Source organism: Ptiloglossa arizonensis, chromosome 1, assembly GCF_051014685.1.
Source record: "Ptiloglossa arizonensis isolate GNS036 chromosome 1, iyPtiAriz1_principal, whole genome shotgun sequence".
NCBI lineage: Eukaryota > Metazoa > Arthropoda > Insecta > Hymenoptera > Colletidae > Ptiloglossa > Ptiloglossa arizonensis.
Window position 1 is genome coordinate 3335690 of NC_135048.1, and position 21883 is coordinate 3357572.

The 21883-nt window shown below is 31.4% G+C and overlaps 3 protein-coding genes and 1 long non-coding RNA gene across 10 annotated transcripts in view; 1 reads left to right on the forward strand and 3 right to left on the reverse strand.

Annotated features, from left to right (window-relative positions):
• The window catches only part of LOC143152776 (uncharacterized), a 42278-nt gene extending 41367 nt beyond the window's left edge, over nt 1-911 (reverse strand). The window contains exon 1 of the mRNA XM_076323279.1: nt 588-911. Within this exon, the coding sequence (XP_076179394.1) occupies nt 588-720 (133 nt within the window). The 5' untranslated portion in view covers nt 721-911. The remainder of the gene's footprint in view (nt 1-587) is intronic.
• On the forward strand, nt 602-21656 carry Gen (XPG-like endonuclease). Of its 7 annotated transcripts, none has more exons than XM_076323310.1 (9): nt 602-1057; nt 1997-2247; nt 2295-2555; nt 3419-4076; nt 19056-19332; nt 19412-19698; nt 19778-19939; nt 20008-20173; nt 20251-21339. In XM_076323310.1, the coding sequence occupies exons 3-9, from the start codon at nt 2426-2428 to the stop codon at nt 21313-21315; spliced, it is 2745 nt and encodes a 914-aa protein (XP_076179425.1). In that variant the 5' UTR covers nt 602-1057; nt 1997-2247; nt 2295-2425; the 3' UTR covers nt 21316-21339. The 7 variants fall into 7 exon arrangements, with proteins under 7 accessions (XP_076179425.1, XP_076179435.1, XP_076179406.1 ...); XM_076323320.1 differs by having other exon boundaries at nt 2361-2555; XM_076323345.1 differs by adding an exon at nt 21489-21656 and having other exon boundaries at nt 605-1057; nt 1997-2555; nt 20251-20982.
• Nucleotides 4738-6165, reverse strand: LOC143152826 (uncharacterized). Its single transcript, XR_012993644.1, has 3 exons — nt 5975-6165; nt 5552-5735; nt 4738-4892 (listed from the first exon to the last, which is right to left on the reverse strand). It is a non-coding gene; the product is annotated as an uncharacterized LOC143152826 (long non-coding RNA).
• LOC143145590 (uncharacterized) lies at nt 8202-10016 on the reverse strand. Its single transcript, XM_076309112.1, has 2 exons — nt 9738-10016; nt 8202-9258 (listed from the first exon to the last, which is right to left on the reverse strand). The coding sequence occupies exons 1-2, from the start codon at nt 9742-9744 to the stop codon at nt 8606-8608; spliced, it is 660 nt and encodes a 219-aa protein (XP_076165227.1). The 5' UTR covers nt 9745-10016; the 3' UTR covers nt 8202-8605.
• Nucleotides 21657-21883: the final 227 nt, after the last annotated feature.

Sequence of the window (21883 nt, forward strand, 5' to 3'; positions counted from 1 at the left end):
ATTTTTAAATGTGCTTTAAAATACATAAGTTTAATGGTAAAAGCAAAATTGAATTGTATAATTGTATAAAACTCTGCAAAGTATACGGTGCAAAATTTGGATAATAGCTTGATACTTTAAACATGCAAGTTAAATTATTATGGGACTAAAAAATGATGATTATACTATTCCATTTGACAAAAATAATACAAAGCAAGTTTTAAATTAAACAGAAATTTTAGAATTACATTAAACAATCATATTTTGTCATTGATACATACAAATGTAGAACTTGAGTAATAAAATCAAAATTCTGAAAACATGATTCTAATAATTAACAATAAATAAACACAAAACACATAACATTCATTTATTTCACTACAGACCATATAAACATTATGCAGATGTTTGGCTTGAAAAAACGTTGCCCGTATGTGTGTGAGAATTAAGCAAAGGAACGAATAGAGGCAACCACAATTAAATGGTTTTGCATGTTGATTAAATACATTTTTAACGGATATTATTTACAAATTGTATCGTGTGACAAAAAGATTACGAAAATATGAACCTGTAAAAGCCCCACCCAGGTGTTTCGTTCATTGACTCACCGTCACAGAGTACTGCAGGTGTAGCAGGTGTAACGGGCACCAACAATGCATTTTCGACATAATTTTCGAAAGGGAAACCTTCACCAGCTGCTGACAATAACGGATTTTTCACTTTACGTGATGCACTACTCATGTTTGTAATGATGTTGGCACCACACGACTCATAAACACTGCCATGAAAAGATAACTAAATCACGAATCGCAAATCACTTTCAGTTCACCATAAAGCACACGCACTTGACCTATACTGCCACGTAAGCACATACATATGTGACAGAGGTGGCATGCAGCTATCAGAAACCTTTCTCTATCAAAATGAAGCAGGGATGTCGTATTTTATGTTGTGGCGACGCTTCTTGGAATTCACCAATAGAGGGCTATGAACAACCGTCGATTCTCGCAAATTCTAAGAGCACCAAATTTTTTCAATTTACGGAATCTTTTCATATCCAATGTCCACATATCTAAAGGTAAAAACTGTAAAATAAACTTTATTGATGAGTCAAATTAGTACGTACCAAACGAAACACAAATTTCTACTGTATTCTTTTCTTCTCTGTTCCAAATATTAATTTAGACATTACAATATTACTGCTGTGTCCTACTCAAAATACAAGTACGCATACACCACACAACCAATCAATCAGTGGCTCTCTTTAGTGTGTTATTGTTAATCTACATATAAGATTTGTAGAATTTATTTCAATTTTGTTAAATATTTGATATTATATTATAAGTCGATAAATATATTGGAAAATATTAAAAGCGTTATAAATGAGTAAATTAATGCTTCTTTCTTTCTCTGATTTATTCACTCTTTTAAATTAAAAACATTCCTGATCATAAGTGAGTATCATATGCTGTTATTTTTCTGTACCTTCAAATACCTATTCTTTGCAAATTGCACTATATAATTTCAATGAAAGAAACGAAACTGGTTTTTACTTGAAATTTTACTTCAGCAGGGAAATACAACTGGATTCAATAATCGAAACAATAGTTTTTTTGTCGTTGCCACAGATTACAGTACATAAAATATATTTAAAAATAGACATTTTTGTTATTTTTTAAGTACACCTTTATATATTTTTTATTCTCAAATTCTCCAATAAAATCATTCAATTATATTGTACGGTTATATTCGTAATACACACGTAAATACATTAGTTTCACATTACATGAGCTCACGTGAACGCACATTAACTTTAAAAGCATGAGCACAAGGTTACAGTTGTTTTTAAAGGTAAAAATAACTTTAATCGAGTTTCGCGAATTCATGTGATATCACAAAATAAGCGAGCCCGTAAGATCACATACAGAATATATGAATGTACACTACCATCACGCAACTTTATGTAATAGCACATCACATTATGCAAATTCACGTGACGATATATATGTATTTATAGGAGTTTCGTAATTGTTCGAAACAGTTGCTAGCTTTTCGCTCATAGTTTATGAAAGTATGTTTCAACAGAAAATGAAAGATGTAACTGATTTGCATGATCACGTGACGCCACGTAACATGCAGTTAGTGATAACAGTGTGTTCCCAAGCAATTTAAAAACAACTGCAAACTCCCGCTCATATTTCTAAGAGCAGCGTGCGTCACGTATGCTCACGTGACGTGACAATAATGTGTTTTCACCTTACATTACTTGTAAGTATTGTACTTTTATCATTACATTTTACGTGACGTCACATTAGTGTAATATTCAGCTCACGCCTCATGCGTTTCTCATTTTCTATTGAAACACTTTTATGAACCATGAGCCATGAGTTTCAAGCCGTGTGCCGTGTGCTGTGTCCCGTATTCCGTGAGCCGTGAGCCGTAAAGGATGGAAGAATTACTCATAGAAAAAGTGCGAATGCACGAAGTGCTGTACAATATGAAATCTCCTAATTATAGAGATCAGAATATTCGGCAAGCAGCATGGGACGATATAGGTAGAGATTTCAAAATGAAAGGTAAATTAGAAATGTATGTCTTTTCCTTACTCACTTAAGTTTTATACTACAATGGTAAAATAAATGAAGATAAAAACATGATATAATAGTAAATTAGTAAAAAAGTAAAGCAGACTTTTTCTACAAGTTATAATTCCTAATTTTATTTAATGTGTACTCCTCTACTGTTAACAATATCTTGTTACTATAACATTAAATCAACAAGAGAACTCTCTCAGACCTGGGAAGTCTCATATATTCCACTGAAACAATTTTAAATTTTATAATACAAATATGGCATTTTGTATAACTTTTAATATCTTGATAATTTATTATAAATTAAATATTGTGCAATCAAAATTTAATTTGAAAAAATGTATCTGATATTTCTATTGTATAAACAAACATTGATCACAAAATTTTATTTTTGACATCATCTGTTGCTAGGATTACCTTGGATAATTATTCTTGTAGTTGTAAAATACTGAATCAACATTAATTGGGTATTGAATGGTTATGTTTTCCATTTATAGTTACAATGTAATATAGAAAATATTCTTTATACTTTAGTTGATTTATTTCACATTTCATTACTTCTACCGTTACTTAAGTCTCAATTTATATTAAATAATGTCATTTACCATTTATCAAATAGTCTAAACCTAATTGGTAATTGAAGTATAAGTTATTAGTAAAAGAGTTACTAACTATCAAATATCTGAAGAAAATATCCACCTTGTATAAATTTGTACATTAACATAAAATTCCCTTAATTAAATCAACGGAATTCAATGTCAACAAATGAAAATAAAAATTTAAGAGGTAACAGTACCATTGAGACACCTTAATGACAAAATTAATAAAAAAATATTTCTTTCTTATAGCTGAAACTGTAAAAGATAATTGGGACAAATTACGAAGGTGCTTTTTAAATGCAATAAACAGGCGCCGTAATAAAAAAAGTGGCCACTCTGCTAGAAAAATCTCTTCGTGGAAATATGAACAGCAAATGTCATTTCTGTTACCATTCATAGATATCAGGAGAAGTCAAAGTAATGTAAAAACGGAAATTACTCAAGACAATCAAAATCATAGTAAAATTGATAGTGAACAGGAGTTTGACTCTACTATTAATGAAACACACGATTATATGGCACCATTTAACACGACTCCACAAGCCAGTCTAGAAGAAAGTATACAAGATAAAAATGTCTCCCAATGTTTGGATATTATAAAACAAACAAAAAGAGATGAATGTGATAATTCTGTTATGGAAATGATGAATATCATGAAAGAGAATGCAAACTTGAGAAAACTTAGGTATGAAGGAAGGCATGAAAGAATGGATGATACAGATATGTTTTTTTTAAGCATGGCCAGCCTGACTAAAACATTACCACTCCTTGAACAAGCGCAAATAAAGTTACAATTGAGCAATGCAGTACTCCAAGCTCAAATAAAATATACACAAAATCAACCACATTATGAGCATCCCCCTTTAATGAATTCAGCTTCAGAATCAACTTCAACTAATTACGACCGGTAAAATCACTTAACTTATAAAATTTATGAATTTACAGATTTTTACAACTTTTTCATACATTTGTTATAAACTTATACAGTTTTTGAATGTATTCATTTTTACAACTTTATCATATATCTTATTTAATACACACTAATTTAAATTTCAAAACACAGGTTTCACTTATTTTTAATTTGGGACATCAATTAGCAAAAGATCTATTAAATAAAAAGTTGTATCGAGTCACTGGTAACTCTAGTGTCAACCCAGTGCACTATATATGTAGTTGTGCCTGTAACAAAACACTGTCAAATTAGCACTGTGACAGTGATGAGAATTCTAATGAAAAAGAACACATACAACATATGTATTATACCTCTGCAGACTATCTTTACAGTTCAGTCTAATAGTACATACCCACCTGACAATTTTTGAATGATACATTCCTTAGAATTAGTTGTGTGTATTGCTGCCTGTTTATAAAGATATTTTCAAAGATGTAAAACTATATCACAATCAAATTTATCCAGTGAACATTTGCAATTTGTTTTTATGATGAGGAAACATAATTATGTCTCATAAGGAAGAATTTCACTTCTACTCGCTAGTTTTATAAAAATTATACATATATTAATTCTTAGTATAAATCATATTATATTCTGTACTTTGTTACTAAAAAAATTGTGCACATTTTTTATCTTATCTCAAATTTACCTCTTTGCCCGTACAACTAAAATATTTACTATTCTGTCTTTCATGGAATAAGTTTATTAAGTCCTAGTCTAGATGAAAAGTTGTCCAAATAAAAAGACATGTTCTTGTCCATTGAATCGAATCTAAATAAATTAGTTACAAATTTTAGTTCTTTCAAATACAAGTTAAAAATAAACTTATTTTGTATACATAGAAAAGTACAAATTTAACTAAACATTGTTTACCTCGTTGTTATAGTATATACAAACAATATTTTTCTTAGAAATGTAATTACAATAAAAATATGTAGTCATTAAATACATACACCAATTAAGACTTCAAAAATGATTCATTCAAGATGCATCACATTTTATTTGAATGTATTTTTTGCTTCTTTATTTAAGTTATAAGCTAAAAAATTTGTCAAAGTTCTTTGTTTTTCAACTGCATGTAATTGCCTAATTTAGAAGATATCTTTGTAACCATTAATTAAAGTGAACTTAGATCGTGGAGGTTGAAAAATAAAGTGGGTTTAATTTAATTGGAATCATAATTGTGACTAAATAATTCACACATTTTTTTCAACTCTGCTGTACATTTGTTCTAATCTTATAAAATTGATGGATTAGGAAATTTTTAAAACTTTATACTATTCATAACAAATGTATGAAAAAGTTGCAAAAATTTGTAAACTTACAAATGTTAGAAGTTTATAACAACTATATGAAGATCTTCCAAAAATCTATAAATCTACCAATTTTACGAATTTACAATTATAAGTAAAAGTTGTAAAAATACGTACATACGAATACACTGGTTTTCAAACTTGTAATAAACCCGCATCGAGATAGGTTCGCATAGCATTTTAGGCGCCCGATATCTTTGAGTACACGCACATCTCAATAAGTTTCATTAATGATAAAATTCTATGTTGTTTATAGTTGTAGATCCAAATAAGTACTTCCTTATTTTTGTAATTATGATTCCTACAAGGAACGTTATCGCAAGTCTCGCGTCAGTTTTTACTGTGTGTACAGTGTAATTAAGAAAGAGTACAATAAAAGAAGGTGAAAACATTATGAATTCCTAATTTTTTAAAAGCAATTATTTATTGATTCAAAAATGGTGATACGAATTGTCTGTTTAGAAATTTCATTGGAAGGTTGAATTTCGAAAACATATATAAAAACAATCAGAAAAGATACAAACCACAGAGAGTCCATACCTGTGAAAATTAGACTAGTAATAACATTTTGCTTTTTGCCTACAGATTGTTTTTATGTCAATTTAATGTAGCTTTTCAAAATAAATGTTGACAAGGGTTTTCCGCGGCCGGTGTATATGACTTTATGAATCAGTATTGATTCAGTTTGTGATGTCAGAAAAAGCATCCCGATGTATTGCGACGTACCTAGCGCCATATTGAATTTTTTCAATCACTAACCACACAGCTACTAATGCAAAAGCTGTGTGTCCGTGAGTTCGGACAACTTCGCAAAGTTGAGAAAGGCGATTGCGAGGTTTTCTCTCTCGTTCTCGAATACTAAAGAAACTTGTTGAAAAATTTATTTTACGGAGCAACACATTTTAAGATCTGATCACATTTTGACTATTAAACACAAAAATTTATTTTAATGTCAATACGAGTGTGTTTAAACGGCTGAATGAATTTCAACGAAATTTTATATTTGAATTTTATACAGTGGCCCATAAAAATATTCCTATACGAAAACGAAATTCATTTGATTTAATTTTATTGTTATTTCAACACCGTTTTTTAAAAAAATATAACTAAATGTAATTAAAGTGGAGTTCTTGATGTTTAAAATGGGATAGATACATTAGTATCTACTACAATGAAATTTATTAATATTTTATAGATTAACCTTTCGATCGGATTATAGCTTGCAATCATTTTGACATGGATTTTACCCAAGTTGGAAGTAATTTCATTACTAATATTGTCCCATTTAGATTGTAACATGTATTTTAATTCTTCTTGGTTTGAATTGGCCTATTTATAATTATTCGGTTTAATTCTTCCTACTGATATTCAATTCGGTTGAAATCTGGGAACTTGGCAAGTGTGGTTATTATGTGGGGAATATTAAAAATGAGCCATTGCCGAATTAACTGGAACTTGAACTTAGGGTTGTTATCCCGATGAAAATTAAAATCCTTTGAGCTTCTAAATTTCTCATCACTGACTTTTAAATTATTTTTCAGGAGATTTAAACGAACAAATTTGTTCATAATTCCATCAATTATGTGTAAATTGCTTGTTCTCTTGGCACTTATACACTTCCACAGTATTATGAAATCATCACCATCTATTAATTCTTGGTTGTAGATTTTCTCTGTTAATCTCTTCGTTCCATCCCGTTCCGGCCCGAGTACTCTGTCCACCTATCACGGTGATGGTTCTCGACTACTGTCCTTATATAGACGGAGACTCTGTGATGTTCGAATTTCCTCCTAATTGTCACCTAGGGTAGGGTGTTAAAGATATTTGCGATATTTAAAGACACCATTAATGCCACCCCACCCTGGAAGACGGCTGAAGCCAAGAGGGATCGGCGACGAGTCGCATCGATGGTTAACTATCTCTTCCGAAATCCGAACTGGCACTTGGTCAAGTCAAGCCTACATCACGACAGGTGCCCGACGATGTGGATTGTCAGCACCTTTTCAGTTTGGCCGCATTGTGGAAAATGTGTGGACCTACCTACTTTTCGGAGGAGGGCCATTCTGGCTACCTTCTGGTTGGAGGAGGATCGCTCGTACACCAGGCAATAGTCGAACAGCTGCCGGAGGCCGTCTCCAAGGACGCCCTGAGCCAAGACCCAAACTCAACTGGGCACACCGTCTGGGCATTACATTTTGTCGTAAATTCTTCACGAAACTTGCCTAATTTGGGACGTCTATGTAATGCGTGTTTCAATTCAGCAAAAGTACAGAGGTTTAGCGTATAGCTGTTTTATACATTCGATATGGTTCGGCAATGTTATTGTTAAAAAATCAACGAAATATAACCGATTTTTTTTAGCATACTTTTTGTATAATTTTCTGAACCGATAACGCATCTTTTAGTACTAAATATTTGGCAAGCTTTTATAAAGTTATTTCTGTTTTTAATAATGGTTGCAATTAATTTGTTTTTCTGACTGCCGTATTCAAAATGAATTTTATTCGTCATTTTGATAATTTTGTCGTACGAATGTGTACGTTTTTAAATCGTCTGCAGGCGAAAGCCACTTACTGTCTCCCAGGCTTTTCAACAATTAGCCAGTGACCAGTTACGCAGAAAAACTACGTTTTTGGAATGACCAGGCGCTGCTAGTTGTACAAATGTACATTAAAATGAACTTATTTTTCGACCATCGAATTCTTTTAGGGACAACCCCTAGAATTATGTCATTAGATATAATTGTGGAAAATAGATTATAAATGGATGATGATTATTATTATTTATTATTAGAGTACATGTGTAAGGTTATCGTGACTAAATTTAACATTAATCGACAACGCTTATTGCCAACTATCAACAACTCTCGACCAAAGACACACTGTTTTTCTCGAACGACACGCTATACAATAATCAGCCTTTGTTCAAGGCGCCGGTCCTTCTTGTACTACTGATTCTAGGTCTATGTGACCTAGGTCAGGAAGCTGCACGAGTTTTCTTAATCTGGACAACACAACTAACGTTGATGTGATTGGTCTAGTAATATACTTGTTAAAGTCAAATTTTTCATATTAGCAATATATTTAACATATATAGACGAACATAATTACTCATAATTAAGAAGAATTACTCATATTTAGGAATAATTACTCATAATTAAGAATATTTACTCTATTTACCCCACCACCACCACCACGGTTTTTTACTTGTTGTAGTCGTGGGTACAGTCTGTTGTGCAGGCTCGGTTGTAGACTCGATTGTAGGCTCGGTTGTAGACTCGGTTGTAGACTCAGTTGCAGACTCGGTTGCAGACTCGGTTGCAGACTCGGTTGCAGACTCGGTTGCAGACTCGGTTGCAGACTCGGTTGTAGTCTCGGCTGCAGGCTCGGTTGTAGACGTAGAGTACAATACAGTGGTTTCTGGGCTTGAATTCTCTGGAGTGGTTTCTAGACTTGAATTATTTGGAGTGGTTTCTAGACTTGAATTCTCTGGAGTGGTTTCTAGACTTGAATTATTTGGAGTGGTTTCTAGACTTGAATTATCTGGAGTGGTTTCTGAACTTGAAGCCAATGTAGTGGTTTCTAGACTTGGACGACATCTTGCACGATTGGGCCAATCACATACTTTCTTTGCGGCGTTGAAGTGAAGTCCTTCATTACAGTTCATCAAATATGGTTTACCGACGTAACAAATGTAGAAAGTAGAGCAGTCTTTTGGATTTGGAAGTAAAGTGACAAGGTAACTTTCGCGTTTTGGGCATGTTACGGCTCCACTAGTCTGAACAAAGGCTATGGCAATTGTGACAATTGCCACTACAAAGGTCGCTGAAAATTTTGAAATAATCTTTGTTAACTTTTTACACTAACACTGGAATTGTTAAACTATACACGTTGTACTAAAAATATTTAAGTATCATTGTATGTGTATATGAAATTATTTCTAAAATGTTGTAAGTATTTGGACTATCATTAATATAGATTTTGTTGATTCTCCATGCATGTCAAAGAATACAAAATATTGCACGTACGCGGTGCGCACGCACACACCCACACAGTGACTGAATAATCAGGAGGAGTATATAATTATCTAAATTGTATAATATTTTGCACAATTTTACATTTTAGTCTAATCAATAATAATAGTAATAAAAGTTCTTGCTTTAAATCTGACAGTTATATAAAAAAGTTATTAAAGGTTAAAAAATCCGGTCTTTATTTTGTTCATTGTCAATATGTAGTTTTACAATGCAAAAATTTTAATTAAACATAGATGACTCTGACAATTATTATATTGAGAAACTTACCTTTCATCTTGGTTACGTAGAGAAATTATTTACTAATCATAAGCTTTTTGTATTGTATTGTATCAACAATTGCGAATGGGCAATTGTATAGACTCTACGCCTTATATATTTGTTACAAGCTTCTTCACTATCGTAAAACAATATCAGTGACTAATATTATCAGACTTTACGGAAAGTCTTATCAATCATAGTTTAGATTATTCCTTTTATGTTTACTTGTGTTTTAAAAAGTATGATATTTTAAGAAAACTTTTCCAACTCAGGTCTTTGGAGTGGATAGTCGGATACGTTACCACTGTGCCATTTTCTTATGTAATTTTTCTTCGAATATTCATGTAAGAAATTATGCATAATAGATAAACAGAGAATGGTCTCGTATGTTATGCACAAATGAATCACGATTTTAGTTTTACAGCAATAATGGTCGCCAACGAGCTTGCTATAGTAATTTTACGAGAAAAAATCGCAGCGACTTGATTTTTCTTTTGCGTTAAACTTTGCAATTTTTCGATATCACGAACATGTCCTTACATTTCGGATACCATAGTATTGGAGATGCATGATATTAACAATTAAAATAGAGCATCATACAATAGAGTCTACAAGCTTTAATTAAAAGAAAAAAATCATGATCATACAATAATTTTTAATGGAATTATAGTTATTCAAAAATTGACAATTTTTCGGTTGAAATTTACCGATCAACCTAATTTTCTTGAAAAATATTGAATTGTGCGATCTATTGAATTGTGCGTTTACTATATTATTATTCATTATATTGAACCAAATCAGTGATTTATATTACGCAAAAATCCCTTGTAAGATGGAGCTGGTAAATATTGGTAAATATTAATTATTGGACCAATAATGTCCTGAAGGTAGAGTTATTAAAATATTAATATAAAATCGACTTAATTTTATTCTTAGATCCATTTCATCCCTTACCACACTGAACAAATGTAAAACTTGTTATTATAATCATGCACCATCGAACACTTTGAAACAATTACCCAATTGATAAATAAAGATTTTCACGAATTGTAAAAGTTTTTCCCTATTTCTTTTTAAGATAAAAAGGAAATGTTGTATCCTTTTTTACGTAAAGTCCTCTGAACTGTTTCCACCAACATATTTTTCTTAATTTTATGTATGAGTCTTAATTCGAGTTGAAAACTTCTTTGTTAAATTTTTCATAAGGAAACCCGGGAAATCGCGGAGTGTAATATTTGGGAAGAGTTAGGATTCAACACAGATGAGAATGTCCTTGTCCATTAACACGGTCTGAATCTCTTTCAATCATCGAAACCCATTTCTCGTACTCCAAAAGTTGTAAACTTTGACTTCTATTCATGACGATAAGAAATTAGTCGTTCGATTCTTCTATCGAGCTCAAATTGATGTCGGAAGAGTCAACGGTTTATGAACCGAAGTAGGCGTGTGATTATTTTGTATATGCGACTTTTAAGTCTTTTGCTAGACAGTCGTGGCACCAGTTTTATTAACATGCAGACAAGAACTGATATATCTGAGTTACAATAAAACACCTCTTCACGAAGATCTACACGGTTTTATGATAACATTGTTGTGAAACAAGAGGCAAAGTTTCTTGCAAAACTTCGACAGATCCCCCTTTTCCTTGCACAGGAAATATGTTTGTTTTTCTGTGGACAAGTATGTTCAATAAACGGTATTATCATAATTAATCGAAAGTGAATCTGGAATTTTCAGAACATCTGAACATACTATACATTTATTGATGAATATGTACAATACCAGGTTCGTTCATGCCTGCCCTGATCAATATAATCGGAGATATAGAGTGTATATTTCATTTTTCTAATTTTTCTCAATGATTTCCAGTATCAGAATTTTCTGTTCCCACTTGAGCCTGTTTAGAAAGTAGGCCTAGAATAAGTTGTCTTTTGTCCTGTTGCCGGGTTTTCCGTGAACACGAGCGACTCTTTGCGGGGGTCGTGCAGAACGACCAAGTGTGGTAATGCATACGAACGAAAGGAGATGCGTGTGGTCTGGAGAAAATGTAGAGTGTTTGGAAAAGACGAACAATTAAGATGGGTGAACGTGACCAGATACATGGGGTGAGAAAGATTAAAAATTAGAACAAAAGGGAACGAATGCGTGTAAGAATATGGGGTATGAAAGAAGCGTGTTTGAGAGGAATAGAGCAGTAGGAGTTGTAAAGACTCGTGCAGAGAAGATGGAGCAGTTGTAAAGACAACGCAGTAGTTGTAAAGACGCGTGCAAAGATTAGTTTAGTTTTATATGGAAATTCTTTGTTTACATAATTAATCTCCTAATAAATGAGTTCATTTTTAGTACACAAAGAAGGACCAATTTTAATACCACGCGCGGTATAATCGAGCGATCGTTTAATAGGATTGTTCTCTTTACTTTGAAGATTAACGGTTTGGTTTCCAAGTTGTGCGAATCAATATTTATTTTGATGACATTGCAAGAAGTTAATGTGTCAGCTATTTCCTTGCTTCTCAATTAAAGGCAAATGTGGCCTTAAGAAATTCGTGAAACAATATTGATGTTACTAGGGTCAATAATTTTCACAATAGCAACGGTATATTCGTGAACTGTGATTCTAGGACAATCTCGTGTCTAGGATGATCACTTGCTCTTTTGTTGGGAATTGAACTTCTTGAGTAATTTGACCATAAGAAACTGAAGATGAAACATTCTAAGACGTAGTATCCAGAATTGATCTGTTATTTAACAGAGGAAGATTGCGAAAGCTCTTGTAATCAGAGACTTTACTATTCTCACTTGATATATAGTATTACAATTTTTGTAAACACAGCAACACGAAACTGGTTAAACCGTTGGAATGTAGCACATCACGTAGATACATAACTATATCTACGACCTATTGAAGTAAATATTCGGGAGTTAGAACTTGTAAACACGTTTATCCCTGTCGACAGTTAGTAGCTATATTTCATAATGCTGTTAATATTTCACCATATTTTTAGTATTTTATCTAATCAGTGTAATGTCCATGCAGAAGTGTTTGTCAATAGCTTGGGTGTACCTCACCTAGAGTAATAATATTCGGATTAATGTTTTCAAAGTTGTTCACTAACATTACTAGTTCTGACAGTATCATAGGTATCGCGAATATATTTTTTCACTTTACTACTTTTTCTATTAACAGTATTCAAGATACAACATACACCAACGCACACCTCACACATTCTCGTATAATAATTCGTTGTATTGTTATTATATTAGTATTCAAAGTTTACTGTTGACACTACCATGTACGCCAATCTCACTATTCACATGTATTTATCAGCTTTGTATATTCAAAATTAAGTATCGTCCTAAATTCAATTGGTTATTCAATGTCTTTTTTTCAATTTTGAACGACACCGGATAAGATTTCTATATTTCTATAATGCCAGTTTGTTTTGTTACTACAAAGGCAAGCTTATGCAGAAGAATGGGAAATAGAGTAACGAGATAATATAATGGTATGGTATAAATAACCTCACATTGTTAGTAGTTTCGAGCAGCCGGCTTCTTTTGATTCGATTATAACTCTCGCGACATTAATTGTAAATTGTGTACAGATTGTAGTTGATTTGACAAGTAGAGTGAAAGTAAAAACAGTGTATTGGAACCTTATTAAATTGTTCTTGAACAAATTTCCTACTTAAAAGGTTCTTACTGTACGTAGATTAATAGATAGCTATTTTTATTCAATTTTTATGAAGTTACAAATTAGCGTTACACCTGATATAATTATATTTTCTCAAAAATTAATTTGTTAACTTATTTTTTAAATGGTTGGTAATTCTGTTATTAGATAACGTGAACGTTACTAGGAATATAAATTGTGATAGGGGAAATGAAACAATATCTTCAATGATTCGAGTGTAATCTACGATATCTTTTCATTATTACATCATACTTTGAAAACTTTTTTATTACTTCCTACATCTTGCTTTGTATCAATTTTAGATAATGCATGTTATCTTGCAGTTGTGATACGTTATCCAAACTACAACGCTGTTATTAATAAAAAAAGGTATGATACAGAAAGCTTTATTAATTAAGATAATACATTGATTATAAAACATACTAGAAATTTATTTTCTGCTTTACATTAATATAAAATATTTTCCCTATTTTAATTTTCTCTTTAGATTATCTCTTTAGATATAGGAGATTTAAACAATCGTTTCAATGGAATCTCATTCTTTTGCGCAAGAGACATTTTGTTAGCAGCATAATTTCATTCTGGCTGCAACCACTTTCGAAATATCACGATTATATTCGTGTTTTTAGATAAAAGGGTACTTTACGTTTTAGAGAGACGGGCAGATTATAAAACGCTGGACAGGAACATAAAACAATACAGTATTTCTAAGATCAGTGAATTTGATAGTTCCTAATATTTTTCTATGAGATTATCTAAAGAACGATAGAGAGCAGTTCACTACATTAAACGATAAAAGGCTGCATTACGACGGTTGTCGACGAATTTCAGGAAAAGCGTTCGATAAGATATAACGATAGAATACGACTCTAAAAGTTAAATATGGCGACTCGAAAGTTGTTTGTGTCCTACGAATCATCGAACAAAATGTATGAATAAATTTTTCTGTATTGAAACTCATTTTTATTACATATATTTGGATTTACACGAAAGTTATTTGTCATGCGAATACATGCATTCGTTTCAATGCACTTGATTGATCGTTGCGTCCAGGGAGTCATTCATCTGCTGGCAACTTGTTGGTAGTGTTGGGATTTGAAACGCTTCGAGTCACTTTAAATTGATATCGTATGTCAAGCAATAAGTTAAAATCACTTTAAACATGATTCACAGCTGAAAACTTTTAAAAGTCTTGATTGTTTTTATCGTTTTGGAAGTCTTGTGAGTTTCGGTAAGTTTTGAAAGCTTAACAGGAACGCATTATGAACGCTAATAATAAGAAAAGAAAATAATATAAAAAAGGGTTCTTAATAATTTGAACTAAATATATAAACAAATAAGTTTATTGCATATACATACTACTCAATGACAGTGTTGAACGATATTTCAGATAACGGATTGTAATGCCGTCCGACACTTTGTAGTGTGTTCTCTACAGCAAATTAATAACGTAAAATCGAATAGAAATTAAATTATGTCTGATTCGTGTTATATTTATTTTAAGGGACGTTGTTTGTACTGACAAGGGGACCTTACAATAGACCAAATCGCTTTTGAAACGATAGTAGATACATACCTAGTATCAGAAAACCCTATTAGGTTTCTTACAATAGGCCTTCGTTTTCGGGATATTTTAATTTAAAGTTTGATACGCACATAGTATACGAATTACTTAAATAGTTTTATTAGATCAAGTTTTGGATAAGTCGGTAGAACGAGTGATATAAAGCTCTTGGTAGTGGATCGTGAATCCCTCTCTCTTGTTTTACTATTTTTTTCTTTTTTTAGTACATTTGAAATGTACATTTCAATTCTGCATTTTGAAATGCAGAAATATGTTTGATTTATTTTTGTATTTAATGTCAATCCTGTATGGCACCAATATTAAGACAAAAGATCTTAAATTTTTAATATAAAACATAGAAGTAAATATATTTTTCTGTATTATTTATTCGTATTAGTTATTACTAGGTAGATTCTGTATTGGTCATTCGTATTACCACTATCGACGCTAATGGTTTTCGAACATATTTCAAACAATTGTAACCTACCAAGGGCGTCCATATACCTCCTCATTTTGGGTGTCCGTATTGTATTTTCCAAACTGTTCCTTGGTTGGTGGTTCTGCTGTATGAGCTTATTGTTGGTGGGAAATAATTAAATGTAAAATTAAAAATATACACTATTGATTGTTTCTTTAGCTTTTTTTAAATTCTATACAATACTTGGAGTGGTATTTATAATAGAAACACACAAAATATAACTCCCGGAAGTACAATGCACATTTTATAAATGTAATTACTTGGCAACAACATAAGCCTAATTGTGTTCTGCTCATTGTCAAAGCACACTTGATTTTTAAATGTTTGTTTTGGTGTGTCATTTGCTAATAAGCCTGCTGCATACCACGCATATGACAGCATAAGCTGAAATATTGGAGCAGACAATTGATTATTAATTAATGAATGTATTAATTAATAATCCCATATGTAATGTCGTCTCTTACCGTACTTTAAAGAAGCACTTGAATCGCATCTCGGCGATGTGTTTATAGAAACTTCTTTCTATGTAGCTTAAAGAGTGCTCTCTCGACAGTCTATCGGTTGCGTTCGATGCAGTTTGATCGAGATTTTTCACTTGAAAAAAATTTTTAAATCAGCGTATGCGAACTTCATTTGCGGCATTGTATGCTATATGAATTCAAAAAAGGTAGTACAACTACGGATACGGTTAAAAACATTTGCGAAGTGTATGATGAACGTGCTTTGAATTTGAGAAAGTGTCAAAGATGGTTTTCCAAATTTCGAAAACGAAAGCTTTCATCGAGTTAGAACCACAATTAACTATCGATGAAATTGCTGAGAGATTAGGCAGTAGCAGCGGTACTGTCCATAGACGTTTAATATAATTGGGAAAAGTATCGAAACTGGGAAAATGGTTACCGCATGAACTGACGGTTTCTAACCCTATCCAGCGTATGAACATTTCTGCTTTCCTGCGAGATCGACGAAATAATCGTTCATTTCTCGATCAGATTATTACTGGTGACGAAATGTGGGTCTTATATTGCAATCCCAAACGAAAACGTCAATGGTTATCACCTGGTCGATCATCTTTACAGTGCCCAAAATCAGGGCTTCATCCCCGGAAAGTTTTGTCGCGCGTGGGGTGGGATATTAGAGGAATTATTCATTTTGAGCTTTTAAAGCAAAATCAGACCGTAACGGTTGAGATTTACAGCCAATAACTTGAACGTCTTTTAGCAGCGTTAATGGAAAAACGATCATCGTTAGTGAATCGCAAAGGTGCTCTATTCCACCATGATAACGCTAGGTCACACACAGCAAGGATAACGGTAGAAAAAATTAAAAATTTCAATTGGGAACTTCTGCCACACCCACCATACTCTCCGGATCTTGCTCCAAGCGATTACCATCTATTCCGGTCGATGCAACATATTTTAAGTGGAAAAAATTTCAACAATAGCGAGGATGTAAAATCAGCACTAAATGAGTATTTTAATTCAAAATCCCAGAAGTTTTTCGAAAATGGAATGAGAAAATTGACCGATAGATGGGAAAAGGTGATCGAAACTGATGGTCAATATATGGATGATTAAAAATAAATCTAAGTATTAATTTTTTCACCGAAAGTCACCGTCAAAAAACGACATTACTTATGGGACGACCTAATATTTTTAATACGTCTTCTCTACTTGTTAATTCCCTCTTATTTTCTAACATGTAACAGGTATATGGATACCCTCTCTAGGTATATAAGGATTACTGATACACTAACAATTGTTTGGAAAATGTCCAAAAACCATTAGTGTCGATAGTGGCAGTACGAATGACCAATACAAAATCTACCTAGTAATGACTAATACGAATAAATAATACAGAAAAATATATTTACTTCTATGTTTTATATTAAAAATTTAAGATCTTTTGTCTTAATATTGGTGCCATATAGGATTGACATTAAATACAAAAATAAATCAAACATATTTCTGCATTTCAAAATTTTACTAAAAACAGAAAAAAATAATAAAACGAGAGAGAGAGATTCGCGATCCACTACCAAGAGCTTCATACCACTCGTTCTACTGACTTATCCAAAACTTGATTAAATAAAAAGATTTAAGTGATTTATTTATTATGTGTATATCAAACTTTAAATCTAAAATGTCATCAAACTTAAATCTCAACTATTAGAGATTTTTAATACTAGGTATACTTATACTATAACTTGCATCTACTTCTGTTTCAAAAGTAATTTCCACTACTGTAAAGTCCCCTTGTGAGTATTGTACCGTAACTCTTACTTGTATTTCACTTTTGATTTACAAGTTTTACTGGCATTCAAGTTTTCTACAAGTTTTCTACATTACAAAAAATTTGATTTACTTTATTGAATATTACCAAAAATTTTGTTGTATTCCTGTTAGGTTTTATGAAAAAAAAATCAATTGAATTGCTAAGTATACAATTTTAAGTGGCAATTACTGTATATATAAAATTATACATAATTTTAATTGTGAAAGATTTATATTTTTGAATTTGTAAAATTAGTATTTGTCTTTCAATTTCTTGTATTTCTTTATATATAAGGTAAATGTTATATAATAAATATACAATTATATTTTTGACAACTTATGAAATTTTTTAACAGATGATGGAGAATCCATCATATCATCATAAAAGTATTGATAAGCAATAAGTAAAACAATTTGGTTGCATTAATGCCCTGCGTATAGTTAATTAGTTCATTATACTTGTAAAAATAAAATAAATAATACAATGACTGTAAAAAACCTTTGAATTATTTTCATCGAAATCCGATGATAAATATGTCTTTTTTAATATTTTTTTTTTAATATTTAATTATTATTTTAATTATCCTACTGATAATTGTAGCTAATTATGTTTTAATTATCAATAAAATTGAAAGTATTGATTTAATTATCTTATTTAACTTGTTGCTTAATAGTATTCTACATTGTTTCTCAAATCATCTTGAAAATAATAATTTTAAAATAGTTTTAATTAAAAAAGTTTTACTATTTAGTTGTCAAAGGTATCCAAAAATAGGTTACGTTTTTTTCATTTAATGGTATTTCAAGGAATATTTTTTTATAGGAGTTTCATTACAAAAATGATCACATTTGCTAGTTATTATACCTACGAAAAATTTCATTAAAGTAATATAAATTTCTTTTTACGGTTTTGAATTTTATACTTAATATATAGGAACTTATAACTTCTTTGCGTGGTATCATAATACGTAAACTTGTCGTCTAGAGAGCGCTGGTGTAGGAGATTGTTTACAGAATTTAATTTAAAACGTTTAAAATGGGCGTCAAAGATCTTTGGAATATTTTATCGCCTTTATGTGAAAGAAAACCAATATTCGAACTCCAAGGAAAAACAGTAGCGATTGACATGAGTTGTTGGGTTGTTGATAGTCAGACAGTCACTGATTACTCTGTTCAACCAAAAATGTATCTTAGGTCTGTCTGATTTTCTTAATTATACTAATTAAAAACGTATCATAATAACTGTATCAATGTTATTAATCGTAGTATAGTTTTGTATTTAAAATTAAGTAAATTGAATAATTTTCATTCATTATAGAAATTTATATTTTCGCACGTCATTCCTTCTTCTGCAAGGAATATCACCAGTATTTGTTTTGGAAGGAAAAGCACCGAATTTAAAACATAATACTATTGCAAGGAGAAATGATGTCCGCAGAGGATTTCGAGAAAGAAAAACAATTCATAAGGGAGGGAGATCACAGTTTAATAGGATTCTTAATGAATGTAAAGAAATGCTTAAATACATGGGTTTAGCTTGTGTACAAGGATATGGAGAAGCTGAAGCAATGTGCGCTTACTTAAATGAGGATGGGGTATGTTTTTATTTTTATGTTACATATATTAGGTAATCCAAATTATGTTTAACTTTTACATTAGTAAATATTTATGTAGCTTGTTGATGGGTGCATAAGTCAAGATACTGATTGTTTTTTATATGGTGCAAAAGTAGTTTATAGAAACTTTTGCATGAGTGCACAAGGAAATCGAGGAGGTACGGGTGGTGCTGTAGATGAATACAATATAGAAAAAATAAAAAAACTGTTAGATTTAGGAAGAAATAAAATGATTGTATTAGCTTTATTATGTGGATGCGATTACAATGAAGGATTAAATGGTATTGGTAAAACTGCAGCTTTGAATTTGTTTAAAATTGTAAATGATGAAGAGATTCTGGAACGGTACGATTTACGTTACAATAAGTTTTAGTAAATATTTATTGTATAAGAATATATATGATAAATATAATTATTTTTCTAGAATAAGAAGTTGGAAAACAGATAATAGTTTAGACCAGAAAGAAGTAGAATTATTACGTTCAAACATATGTTCATCTTGTGGTCATAATGGTAAAGTACAGAAGCATGCAAAATCAGGTTGTGTAGACTGTGGTACTGTTATAAAATGTAATAATTCTTATGGGTAAGTTTTTGTTTATTACATGTTATTTATTTAAGGCATGTAATATTTAATATAATGTATTTTTCTAGAGAGAAAAGGGCATTGATATTAAATGAAATTGCTTTGCGTAAGAAAGTACTTCTTATTGAAGATTTTCCTAATCAAGAATTAATAGACGAATTTCTTATTAGGAAAGACCCTGTACCCAAAAAAATAGATCTTCAATGGAAACAACCACATATGAGTAAATTAATAGTAAGTTTTCACAGGAAATTTTAGAATAATGTCTTATAAGTTAATGTTTAGCAAATTTATGAATTATTTTATATTAGGATTTCATGGAACAACACTTGTCTTGGGAGCCACAGTATGCATTTAAAAAAATATTTCCTTTAGTAACAAGATGGCAACTCTTACATCTTCCAAATATTTCTGTTGAAGATCGTTTATTAATATCTGATTTATTCATTCCTGAAGTAATAAAAAAAATTCGGAATATTAGGTCCGTTGCGTGTTACGAAATAAATTGGCAAAATGAGCATAATATAATAGAAAAGTTGAAAGAGTATATTGCATTAGATAAAGAAAATAGTGGTAATAATGTTGATAATCTGTTTGAGTTAACAAGTATTGAACCACAAAGTGCTGTACAGGAATGTTATCCAGAGTTGGTTGAAGTCTTTGAAAACACAAGAAATGCAAAAAGGAAAAAACGGACAATCAAAAATAAAGCACAAAATGGTTCCAATTTTGAAGGCACCAAAAAAGGTAAAATAGAAAAGAGACGAAGGCAACTTGTCAAAAATCCTGCAAACGTAGAAAACAATAGAAAAATTGATGAATACATTTATAAAACCATGCCTTTATTAGAAGAATCTTTTGGAAGAATGAGTATCACGCCTAAAAGATCTAAGAAGTCAGACAGACAGAAAGAAAACCAAGAAAATAATAGTAAAGTAAAACGTGACCTTCGGTTCGAGAAAGTGCTACAATCGGAGAAAATAAATTCAAAATTGAATAATACGTTGGATAGAATGTTTAACGAACTTTCACCGGATGATTTTGTTAGTGATAACGATGATCAGGATTTAAATATGACAAAAATAATTGATAGTATATGTAGTGAAAAAAAAGTTTTTCATTTTGATATTGTAAAAGATTTACAAATACCTACAGATAAAAATAATTTAAGTGAAAAATTTGCTGTAGATTTTAATACAGTTGATACAGCAATTGATGCTAAAATAAAATACCAAACAAATATTGTAAATTGCGATCAATCCAGTGATGAATTTGCTGATATAAATGAATCTTATGTATCTCTTAATCAAAGACTTGGATATAATAGATTTAGCCTTGGATATAATAATCTTATGAACGATACTGATCCAGAATAAATACAGTTTGTCATTGTGCATGTAATATAAAATAAATTTTATATAAAGAATATCATGAATAAATTAAAATACTGTAAATTATTTCTGTGTATATGGCTATAATTATATTTATACATATTATATATAATTGTAAGTGAATATTTTTATATATTTTAAAACGATTTTTAAAATAGAAACAGAACGCGGAGGAGAGAATGCCTGACTGCCCTCCTTAAGCAAGGAGAAGGATCTTGGGGACAAGTATACTTATTAGGTGTCGGAGTGTGTTGTCTCATTCCTGAGGGCGATGGAACAATTGCCCCTTCACGTGAAGGTTAACCCATTTGCATTCAAGCGCGGAATAATTCGCTAGTTGCGACTGTACACTATCACCGAGCGCGGAATAGTCCGCGAGCCTACGACTCCCATTTTACCAGTCGCAACTGGTACGTTCAACCATTTCTGAGAACTTTTTGGTTCCATTAGTTTGATATACATCAGTGTATTCTAAATAAGTTTTACTCTTTTGTGAAAATCTTTCAAACTGCCACTACGAGTGTTGCGGCACGCAAAAATCCGTGCGGCACGC

What these genes read in the sequence shown, in the direction of transcription:
- Gen (XM_076323291.1), top strand. Translation starts at nt 2,426, where the DNA reads ATGGAAGAATTACTCATAGAAAAAGTGCGAATGCACGAAGTGCTGTAC. An exon ending in ACTTCAACTAATTACGACCG is followed by an intron (nt 4,077 to 19,055) that starts GTAAAATCACTT and finishes CATTCATTATAG; the next exon opens with AAATTTATATTTTCGCACGT. An exon ending in CACATATGAGTAAATTAATA is followed by an intron (nt 20,174 to 20,250) that starts GTAAGTTTTCAC and finishes ATTTTATATTAG; the next exon opens with GATTTCATGGAACAACACTT.